Source organism: Mesoplodon mirus (genome assembly GCF_964341445.2).
Source record: "Mesoplodon mirus genome assembly, chromosome: 13".
Lineage (NCBI taxonomy): Eukaryota > Metazoa > Chordata > Mammalia > Artiodactyla > Ziphiidae > Mesoplodon > Mesoplodon mirus.
The window spans coordinates 62,944,573-62,956,596 of record NC_138989.1 but is presented as its reverse complement, the minus strand read 5'-3'; the positions used below and the strand labels follow the sequence as shown (position 1 = coordinate 62,956,596).

The 12,024-nt window shown below is 46.8% G+C and overlaps 1 protein-coding gene across 3 annotated transcripts in view; it reads left to right on the top strand.

Annotated features, from left to right (window-relative positions):
- Window positions 1–12,024, top strand: part of LOXHD1 (lipoxygenase homology PLAT domains 1) — a gene marked incomplete at both ends in the record, with an annotated part of 210,750 nt that overhangs the window by 161,942 nt on the left and 36,784 nt on the right. For 2 of the 3 annotated variants that reach the window (XM_082640798.1, XM_082640796.1), the window contains 3 exons: window positions 5,385–5,593; window positions 6,454–6,639; window positions 9,426–9,553. In XM_082640798.1, coding sequence (XP_082496924.1) covers window positions 5,385–5,593; window positions 6,454–6,639; window positions 9,426–9,553 — 523 coding nt within the window. The remainder of the gene's footprint in view (window positions 1–5,384; window positions 5,594–6,453; window positions 6,640–9,425; window positions 9,554–12,024) is intronic. The other variant, XM_082640797.1, reaches the window with a different exon arrangement.

Here is a 12,024-nt window from a genome sequence, read left to right as displayed (position 1 = left end):
AACTATAAGACACTGATGAAATAAATTAAAGATGATACCAACAGATGGAGAGATATACCATGTTCATGGATTGGAAGAATCAGTATTGTGAAAATGGCTATACTACCCAAAGCAATCTACAGATTCAATTCAATGCCTATCAAATTACCAATGGCATTTTTTACGGAACTAGAACAAATCATCTTAAAATTTGTATGGAGACACAAAAGATCCCGAATAGCCAAAGCAGTCTTGAGGGAAAAAAACGGAGCTGGAGGAATCAGACTCCCTGACTTCAGACTATACTACAAAGCTACAGTAATCAAGACAATATGGTACTGGCACAAAAACAGAAACATAGATCAATGGAACAAGATAGAAAGCCCAGAGATAAACCCACGCACCTATGGTCAACTAATCTATGACAAAGGAGGCAAGGATATACAATGGAGAAAAGACAGTCTCTTCAATAAGTGGTGCTGGGAAAACTGGACAGCTACATGGAAAAGAATGAAATTAGAACACTCCCTAACACCATACACAAAAATAAACTCAAAATGGATTCAAGACCTAAATGTAAGACTGGACACTATAAAGCTCTTAGAGGAAAACATAGGAAGAACACTCCTTGACATAAATCACAGCAAGATCTTTTTTGATCCACCTCCTAGAGTAATGGAAATAAAAACAAAAATAAACAGGTGGGACCTAATGAAAGTTCAAAGCTTTTGCACAGCAAAGGAAACCATAAACAAGACGAAAAGACAGCCCTCAGAGTGTGAGAAAATATTTGCACATGAATCAGCAAAGGATTAATCTCCAAAATATATAAACAGCTCATGCAGCTCAATATTAAAGAAACAAACAACCCAATCCAAAAATGGGCAGAAGACCTAAATAGACATTTCTCCAAAGAAGACATACAAATGGCCAAGAAACACATGAAAAGCTGCTCAACATCACTAATTATTAGAGAAATGCAAATCAAAACTACAATGAGGTATCACCTCACAGCAGTTAGAGTGGGCATCATCAGAAAATCTACAGAAAACAAATGCTGGAGGGCGTGTGGAGAAAAGAGAACCCTCTTGCATTGTTGGTGGGAATGTAAATTGATACTGCCAGTATGGAGAACAGTATGGAGGTTCCTTAAAAAACTAAAAATAGAATTACCATATGACCCAGCAATCCCACTACTGGGCACATACCCTGAGAAAATCGTAATTCAAAACAAGTCATGTACCACAATGCTCATAACAGCTGTATTTACAAAAGCCGGGACATGGAAGCAGCCTAAGTGTTCATCAACAGATGAATGGGCAAAGAAGATGTGGCACATGTGTACAATGGAATATTACTCAGCCATAAAAAGAAACAAAATTGAGTTTTTTGCAGTGAGGTGGATGGACCTAGAGTCTGTCATACAGAGTGAAGTAAGTCAGAAAGAGGAAAACAAATAACATATGCTAACACATATATATGGAATCTAAAAAAAAAAATGGTTCTGAAGAACCTATGGACAGGACAAGAATAAAGACTCAGATGTAGAGAATGGACCTGAGGACATGAGGAGGGGGAAGGGTAAGCTGGGACGAAGTGAGAGAGTGTCAAAGACATATATACACTACCAAATGTAAAATCAATAGCTAGTGGGAAGCAGCCACATAGCACAGGGAGATGAGCTCAGTGCTTTGTGACAACCTAGAGGGGTGGGATGGGGGGTAGGAGGAAGACGTGGGAAGGAGACCCAAGAGGGAGGAGGTATAGGGATATATGTGTATGTATAGCTGATTCACTTTGTTATAAAGTAGAAACTAGCACACCATTGTAGAGCAATTATAGTTCAATAATGCTGTTTGAAAAAAAAGAAAAGCTGCAACAAGAAGTAAGAACTTCTAGGAAAGGAAAAATCCCACTAGTAAAGGCAAATAAATTCTATAACTATAATAGCTAAAAGATAGACATGAAGATATAAAATATGACATCAAAAGCACAAAACATGGGGGAGGGGAGTAAAAAAAATGTAGATCTTTTAGGCAGTATTTGAACTTAAATGACTACCAGTTTAAAACAAAGCAGATATAGCTATGGGTCAACATATACAAACCCCAAGATAACCACAAATCAAAAACCTACAATAGATACACAAAAAGCTAGAGAGAAAGGAACACAAGCAAATCATCAAACCAAAAGGGAAGAAACTAAAAAGAAGACGAAAAGAACAAAGAACTACAAAAAAACAGAAAACAAGTAACAAAATGACATAGCTATCAATAATCACTTTAAATGTCAATGGATTAAATGCACCAATCAAAAGACAGAGGGTGGCTGATTGGATTAAAAACAACAGGACCCATCTATACTGCTACTTACAAAAGGCTCACTTGCAGAGAGGCAATTTTAGGCTTATGATAATATTTGGAAGCCTCAAAGTACCAATCTAAATACACATTCCATTCAGTTCTAGAAATTTTAGCACTATTGTATTCCAATTTGGCTTTAAAAAAATTCAGCTTGGGGATTTCAGAAGTTCCATTTGGCCATTGATATTCTAAATTGCCTTTGGTCAGGTAGATCTATTTAGTTAGAAATGTGTATGAGGAAGAACTGAGGTTTTTACACATAAAATTGACCAGATTCCCTGTAGGAGGGGTGCCCTCAAAATATTTAGATAACTGGGATCCTATTTCTCAGAGGTTTTCCTACAGAGTAAAAGAATAATTTTTAAACAGATTAAAAAACTCAACCATCTTACATTTTTAACAACTCAATTCAATAGCTTAAACAGTTCAAATATCTCAAACAGCTTGCAAAGGAACTGCAGGCCTAATACTAGCAAGTTCTAAGGGAACAGGTTGGTCCTAGAGGAGCCAGGCCAAAGGCTTCTCAGCCCACTTCTCATAGAACAACCCCTGCTCCAAAGGAATGGGTCAAAGGCTGAAACAGCACAGTTGCAATGAAACAGCCCCCGTTCCAAAGGGAACAGGTTGAAACCTAACCAGTTTCAGTTGAAAGAGTCTGATCTCAAAATCTGACCAAGGTGGCAAATGATTACTCATATACAGAACAAGGCCTTAATCAGAAAGGACAAAACCTTAAAATAGATCCCAGATAAAGCCTGGAAAGCTTCAAATGCTAAGAGAGTATGCGCTCAGATCCAGGAAAAAGACATACCTTCAAACTCCAGGGTTGACAAGAAAAACAGTGGGCACAATGGGCTCAATTGTGGGTATCTCACCTGTTTGCTCACCAGCCCCAGACCTGTTGGGGCTCTTCTCTGGATCCCTGTACGGGCCACCAAAATGTTGACCTAAAACAAATAGACTGCCAGTTATTTCTCTAGCAAAATTGGTTTTTTGGGATCAACAGAGAATTGCAATTTGGAGTCTGCAACCCTGGCAAACTACATGCAAGTTCCCACAGAGCAAGGGAGGAGAACTCTTGGAAAAGGCAGTTGGGAGAGTTGTAGTAAACAAAGAGTCCAGGACTTTTCATTGACTGAGTTGTTGCCAGGAGAGAAGTGGAGTCTTTCTTTTTCCTGTTGGACACTGCCATCGTCATAGGGAGTGAGAGCTCCCCCTTCTGGTCTCCAGACTCTATTTAATTGACGTTTTTGTTTATTAATTTTGTTTACAGAGGGCAGCAATTAGCTTCCTTTACAGATGGCGAAACAAAGGCTAAGAGAAGTTAGAATGATGATATCCGTAATCTGCTAATCTACCACCAGGAGGGTATCATCCTAAACTCTGCCCTCACCCAGACTCCCAAGAAATAGTTTCAGCCCAGAGAGCCTAGGACAATTCTCATGAGACAGAAATCAAGAGCAGCAATGAGAATTCCTTGTATGTTGTTTAGGACTCAGCCATGCAAATTTTAGGCATGAGCAGTGTGGGGGGATGGGAAGAAGAAGTCCTGAGCTGTTTTTTGGGAGATTTAAGTTCCATTTCTGGCTCTGACAAGAAAACGCGTGGCCTTGGACAAGTCACTCTTTTAGCTTCAGTTTTTTCCTGCTTCTTAAAACAATATTGTAATCCCCTGAGAAGTTCATTTTTTCCAACCAGATTTTTGAGATAAGGCAGTTGTATATTTTTCTGTTGGACATTTAAATCCACTGCTTTTCTGTTCAGTTCTCTTAGATATAAGAGCATGTCAACCACTATATTTTTCTCCAGAAGACCACATGGAGGGACTGTGGGATTGGGCAGAGAGGCAATCTTTTCATACCCTACCTTCTTAGACAGGACCTACAAGAAAGTGCTTCTCCTTAATTAAGCATGATGATCAACTGTGGAAAGGCCAGTGGCGCTCTCCTTGTAAAGATGAAATGCAGCCATGGGCAGAAAACAATGCAGGTAGTTCCAGCCAGGAAGGTCTAATCTGGAAATTTTTCAAAGGGCTACAGATTGCATAACCTAACATCTACTACCCCAGGGCAGTGTCTGCCAAGCTGTTGAGGAAGATGAGCCAGGAGAAGGTTTTCCAACCTGTTTCAGTTAGTAACTGCAAGTAACAAGAGACCTAAAGATAGTGTCTTAAATGAACAAGGAATTTTTCTTTTCTTACACATAAAAATTCAAAGAGAAGCAGTTGGGAATGATATAGCAGCTCCAGTGAATTCAGGGACCTAGGCTCTTTCAACCTGACCACTCTGGCAATCTTACAAGTGGCTTCCATCCTAAAGGTTGCCCATGGTTCCAAGATGACTTGGAGCTGGAGCTCCAGACATCACATCCACATTCCAAGCAGAATGAATGGAAGGGTAAGGGGCAAAAAGGTGCTCCTCCCGGTTGAGTCAGACCCTTTAAAAGAAATTTCCCAACATCTTATATATCATGACCACCTCTAGCTGCAAGGAGAATGGAAACTGGCTGGGCAACTAGAACTCTATGCCGTACTACCTGAGCAAGTTTTTATGCTGTTTAATCTGGATTGTTTTGGAAATGAGTGCCTTCTAGAACTTTGATTTACCAGGTTACATATATAAATGCTATTTTATTATCTTCCCTAAATTCCTGCTTTCCGTGAGACCTTGCTTTTGCCAACCTCATTTTTGCTGTGATAAGCTTTTCTTATCTATGATAAGCTTTTCAGGCATCTAACCCCTGTACTCGGCTAGCCATTGTTGTTCTCACCCCACTTCACATGGGAGTGCTCGGTGCAACGAAGATAATTGGTCAACAGGGCTTTTAGATGTGGCAGCGATGCTCTCTTTGATCTTCTCTTGGGAGTTACCAGCTCCCTCAGTCGTTGGAGGGCAGACACTTGCCAGTCTGAAAAGCTGTGTTGTACTTTGTCTCAGAGGCGGGGAGCTGAGATCAGTGCCTCCAGAGGTCATTTCCAAGTGTCCGAGCCTACCCTGGTCCACGTGGCCCATGATGAGGCTGGGCTCCCATGATCTCTTGCAGTTATTCCCTACTATGTGTCAGTCACCACGGGGAAGCACAAGGACGCAGCCACCGACAGCCGGGCCTTCATCTTCCTCATCGGAGAGGATGACGAGCGCAGTAACCGCATCTGGCTGGACTATCCCCGAGGGAAGAAAGGCTTCAGCTGCGGCTCAGTGGAGGAGTTCTATGTTGCAGGCTTGGATGTGGGCATTATCCAGAAAATAGAGGTGCTGGGCCCTAGGGCCTCGGGATGGTGACCACCCCTAGGGAAGGAAGCAAGGAACTGACCAGTACACAGGTGGGAGGGTGAGTGGGCCCGACCTGAACCCCACTGAGAACAGGCAGCAGAGGAAGAGCTCCTGGCCCCTGCCATCAACTAGCTGTATGACCTTGGTTGCATCACCTGCCCCTCCAGGTCCGTTTTCCACCCACCCAATGGGGAGGCCTGTGTATTCGTTTTTTATTGCCGTGTAACAAATTACTACAAACTTAATAACTTAAGGCCACACAAATGTATTATCTCACAGTGTCCTGAGTCAGAAGTCCAGGTCTGAGTTAGCTGAGCCCTCTTCTCAAGGTCTCACTGGGCTGAAATCAAGTTGCTGCCACGGCTGGGGTCTCATCTGAGACTTGGGGTCCTGTCCCAAGCTCAATGGTTGTTGGAGGAATCTGTTTCCTTGTAGTTGTAGGACCAAGGCCAGAGGCTGCCTGCATTCCCTGCCACATGACCCTCTCCAAAATCAGGCAGTTTGTTTCTTCAAAGCCATTCAGAGAAGATCTCTTCTGCTTCACATCTCTCTGACTTCTTCCATCTCTCACGTCTAGACCCTCTTTTAAAGGGCTCACCTAATGAGGTCTGGCCCACCTAGAATAATCTTTTGATTAATTCAAAGTCGCCTGATTAGAGACTTTAATTACGTCTGCAAAACCTCTCCACCTTCACGGGAGGGACAGGTCAGTGAGTGTGAAGCACATTGGAAGGCGATGCTGAGGGAGGAGGCAGAGAGTGGGGAAGCGGACGCCGAGCAGGGAGGGCTTCTTTCCCAGTTGCGCCCTGTCCTCATGGCCCCTGTGTGTCCCCTCCTAGCTGGGCCACGACGGGGCCTCCCCTGAGAGCTGCTGGCTGGTGGAGGAGCTGTGCTTGGCTGTGCCCACCCAGGGCACCAAGTACATGTTGTGCTGCAATTGCTGGCTCGCCAAGGACCGAGGAGATGGAGTCACCTCCCGTGTCTTTGACCTCCTGGATGCCATGGTGGTGAACATCGGGGTGAAGGTATAGGGGGCACCTGTGTCTGTGCGTTGTGTGGCTAAGGGCAGTGCAGGCTGAGGTGGGCGAGCAGCAGGGGAAATGGAAGTGAGAGAAGCAGCAGACTCATCCCTGGGGCACTGGCAGGGGCTGCAGCCCTATATAGCAGCCAGACCCACTTTGCTAGGAGCCAAGAGAATCAAGTCTCTTCTTGTCTGCAGCTCTGTAACCTTGCACAAGTCATCTGGCCTCTCCGGGCCTTGGTTTTCTCATACAGCACATGGAAATAATGCTTCTTATCCTGTTCCATGTAAGATCTTGAGGAGAACTAATGAGACCATGAACAGTCCAGAAAAGCTTTGCATGCTCTACACAGACAGGCAGAGTCATTGTTCTCCAAAGGATGCTGCAACATCACCAATAGGCCAGTCATGAGGACAGATGGCACATTTGAGAGACTGTGAGCCTCTGGGTCTCATAGTGTAGTGAGTGCTGTCTGCACAAGACCCCCTTAAGGGGAGAAAGCTGGAAGGCAGGTGCTCTAAGCTCCTGTCCCATCTCTACCTCTAACTAGCCAAATGACCTGGGACAAGTTGTATAAAGTCACAGGTCGGTGTCAGGCAGGAAGCAGGATGCCTGGGTGCTGGGGCCCAAGGAAACGTGACCAGCTGGTGGCGCAGAGGCCTCTGTGTCACATGACCCTACAGGTTCCCTTTCTCTCTGAAAAGCTGTGGAGTAAACGGAAGGTCCCAGCCCTCATCTCTATTCCTGAATCCAAACCCATGCGCTACTAGATTTAGGTCAGAAGCCGTCACACAAAGGTAAGGAGAAATCGCTCTGGGCCTGAGCATGTCCCGCCTATATAGTATATGGAAACAGAACGAAGGGCTGAGTTATGGGCTCTAAAACTCTTGCCAGGCAGGAGTGTGGATGCCAGGCCATCCCCTGCTTGAGAGCCAGAGAGCAGAAATTTCTACGGCATCGATACCCCCCCTCCCTTGCTCAGCCATCTCCATCTCTGGCCAGACAGTCAGTGTAGGAGAGCACACAACTCATCCAGGGACCTCCGTCCTGACCCAATTCCCAGCACGCACGTGGGCATGTGTGTGGGTCACTCCCAGTGCATACGCACACCCCGCTCGGTACAGCTGCATCTCCCTCTGAGCCCTTTAGTCTGTGGAAATCCAGACCCACACCCCAGTTATTCCTGTTACAAAAGAACACACGTTTGTCACTTTACAAAGAACTGTAGGGCTCTTTGGACTGGCCACCTCCCCAGGACATCTGATATCAGACTGGAATTACAAAAGCCCTGTTTCTGTGTCTCTTTCTGGAAACACACCTATGACATAAAAAGAGATGTGTCTGCATAAAGGAGAGAAAGATGGACACAGAGAACACAGGAGTCTGGAGAGATCAGCCTTAAAGGGACAGTCTCCATGGGGCCACCGAGCACTCACTTTGATCATTCTGTTTCTATGTCTGCTGGATTAGAGCAAAATAGTGTCAAGCTTCTGCTTTCATTTCTGATAGCTCCGTGCCCATCACACATGCCCCTGTTAGGTGGTCTAAGAGGATTTTCCTGGTAAAGCAAGGGGCTCTTCAATGACTCCCTTGGCAAACATGTCCTCCTGGCCAGGCCTGAAATACTACTTCGAGCCTTGCAGTAGCATGGTGAAGGTTCTAGATGTTGCCTGAAAAGACACAAAATCAGGGGCATGATCACTGCCATGAATAACTTGGGTTATGAGTCCAAAGGCATCTGGGTGATGGGGACCTAGCGTCTTCACGAGTGACAACAGATACTGGGGAAGGGAAGGGCCGGACACAGGTATATGCAGAGGAGATGCTCAGCCTGGCACATCCTTGGCCACGTGTGCAAGCCTCTCCTGAACCTCTGAGACCTAATTGCTAGTCCTTGGGCACCTGGTGAGAGGCGTGGAGTAAGAAGCCAGGACCAGAGAACCTTCCAGGTCAGGGGTGAAGATGGACCCTCTTGACACGAGGCCGCCTCTTGGAGGAAGAACCAAGGCAGGGGCCTCGGTGAGGGCACCGTCCTCGGAGGAGTAGGCTGCTCCCTCCCCCTCCAGCAGAGACAAAGGGAATACGTCCTCTTTGGAGCAAACCTCAGGCAAAAGGGCAAAATTCCAATCTAAAGTTAGAACCACGTACAATAGGCGGCTGTCCCATTTCACAAGTGAATGGAGGCAGAAGTCCCTGAACCATCAGACTGGGCGGGCTTCCCACTCACCGACGTGCAGGGTGTGTGCTGCCTGCAGCAGGAAGGAGGGAGTCCCCCAGAACCATCCCCAAGGCGAAGTGTCTGCAGCTCTCGCAACTCTACAAAGTGCTTATCCCTATTTTATGGGGGAGGAAGCGGAGGCTGGAGAAGGTGTGGCCTCTGTCCAGGTCAACAGCTAGCACGGGACGGATCTGGGACTCAAATGGCGCCCTGCATGGCTCCAAAAGCCACTGTCTGGCCAACACACGCTGCTGGGATGAACAGACTTAGGTTGAGATTTCAACTGACATAGAAATCGGTTAACGCTGGGGCTTTTGGTCATATTCCTACTGCGCACGTGTTCTCTATCAGAAACTGAACTCTACAGCACTGAACTGGACACAGCCAGGGACACAGACAGTAACAAGGCCTAGCTCTTGCTCTCCAGACATTTACAGTTGATTAGGGGGAGATCTCTTTTCAGAGCCATGGAGCTTGGAGGGCGTGTTGTCTTGCCCCAGTGAGAGTGAGGCAAATCACTGGGGTTAACGGTTGCGACCAATGCCCATGACCCACATCCCTCTCGTGGCAGGTGCTCTATGAAATGACGGTGTGGACGGGTGACGTGGTTGGTGGTGGCACCGACTCCAACATCTTTATGACCCTCTACGGCATCAACGGCAGCACAGAGGAAGTGCAGCTGGACAAAAAGAAGGCCAGGTATCTGGAGGTGGCCTGTGCCGCTTGCCCCTTTGCCCCTCCACACACCCAATCCTCCACCATCCAGCCCCATCCTGCCTTTAAATAGACTGCTCCCCTCATTTTCCCCTCATCCCCTGGGGCCTCCGTGCCTCTGTGTGATTTCTCCCTCCTGGAATGCTCTTCATCCACTCTCGCTGTCCCAAGACCCTTCTGTTTCAAGGGCTAGCTCAAATCCACCTCCTCCAGGAAGCCTTGCTTGATCACCTCAGCCCACAACACTCCTTCCTTCCTACCTTCCGCCTTTCCTTCCTTCCTTCTCTCACTCAAAAATGTTTACTGTAAGGTCTGTGTTAGTTGATAGCATTGTGTCATTGTGAATCTCCTGCTTTCTTTCTTTTTCTTTTTTTTTTTTTGCGGTACGCGGGCCTCTCACTATTGTGGCCTCTCCCGTTGCGGAGCACAGTCTCCGGACTCACAGGCTCAGTGGCCATGGTTCACTGGCCCAGCCGCTCTGCGGCATGTGGGATCTTCCCGGACCAGGGAATGAATCCGTGTCCCCTGCATCGGCAGGCGGACTCTCAACCACTGCGCCACCAGGGAAGCCCTGCTTTCATTCTTTGTATGGTAGTAATGTAACCTGTTCACATTAGGGGAAGCTGGGTGAAGGGAACACAGAAACCCTCTTCTATTTTGCAACTTGCCTGCAAGTTCAAAATGATTACAAAAAGGCTAAAATAATCTTTAAAATATTAAAAAACAATTGAACACCTGTGTCAGACACTGTCTCAGACACTGTCGAAACAATACAACCGGGAAGAGAAGATGTTCAAACTAACAAAGCTTAACACCTGAGGGAACCACAGCAACAGCATGGACACTGATGTGGGCTTATTTTGTGCTGGACATTTTTCTAAGCCCTTTGAATGTATTGATACACCTAGTCCTCCCTACAACTCTATGAGGACCGTTATTATCATCCCCATTCTATAGGTAAGAAAACTGAGGCACAGCAGGGTCAAGTCATGTTGCTCAAGGTCCCAGAGCCAGCAAGTTATGGCACTGGGCACTGCACCCAGGGGCCCCAGTCTTTTTTTTTAAATTAATTAATTAATTAATTAATTAATTTATGGCTGTGTTGGGTCTTCGTTTCTGTGCGAGGGCTTTCTCCAGTTGTGGCAAGCAGGGGCCACTCTTCATCGCGGTACGCGGGCCTCTCACTATCGCGACCTCTCCTGTTGCGGAGCACAGGCTCCAGACGCACAGGCTCAGTAATTGTGGCTCACGGGCCCAGTTGCTCCGTGGCATGTGGGATCTTCCCAGACCAGGGCTTGAACCCGTGTCCCCTGCATTGGCAGGCAGACTCTCAACCACTGCACCACCAGGGAAGCCCCCAGGGGCCCCAGTCTTAAGCATTAGGTTCTACTGCCTCTTAAGATAGTTATTTGTAGTGGCAATAAAGGTGAACCTCTTGTAGTGCTTCCTGCCTGAGCCTTCCATCAAATCCTCAGCTTGGTCCTGGCTTTTGTCTGGTTTTCTATGTTCAGCCGTTGTCCCCCAAACCATCCCTGACCCCTGATATCTTAAGCGTCAGAGGGGAGAGACTCAGAGCCCAAGCCTAGGATTTCTAAAGCCCATCCACAGCCACTCACCCCTGAGGCCACACTGCTGCCTTCCCAGGCTGGAGGACAGGATCCAGAGAAGCCTCCTTTCTGAGTCCTCACAGCTCCTGACTCTGGCCTTGCATGTAGCAGGCCTCAGTAAGTATTTCTGGATGGTGAGGACGATGCTGAGGATGAGGATGGCGGTGCTGAAGCTCTTGGGAGCCAGGCACAGGTTTCTTCCCATGGACAGAGCAGTTCACGAGAGCGGGAACTCTGCTCATCTTATGCAGCTCGTGCCTGGGTGTCTGATGAGAACAGTTTTTGCCTGTCTTCTTTAGCACTTCTACACTCTCATTATGCAACTCCTGTTTCCTCCTGGAATTCTCCCCTGACCAATTCTCCCCCGATGATGATTGTAACAATGGCTAACATTCAATGAGCACCTGCTCCCTGCCAGGCACCATTGTAAATCCTTTTTAAAGATATATTAACTCACAACCAATAAGGTGCCTGAGACACAGAAAGGTGAAGTAACTCCTCAAGGTCACTCAGGTAGTAAGCAGGCGAGCTGAGGTTCGAACTCCTGAAATTGTGGAAATAAACGAAGGCCGAGTGAGAACAGAGGCTATTTCTTTAGAGCTTGCTATAGCAAGGGTGTGAGCCACCATCACTTTGGCAAAGGCTAAGGCTGTCAGGACTCTGGCAAAGCTTCAGAGTGTAGCATTACTGGGGGCATGGTGAAGCTGGAGGGGGGCTACCTAGAATCGGGCATCTTATGTGATTGGATTGGGGAACGAATCTGGGTTTCTCTGATTGTCTTGAGTTGGGAGAAGGGGCAAATCAGGGAAGCTGGCAGTCATTCCCCACATCCTGACCATCATGGGCCCA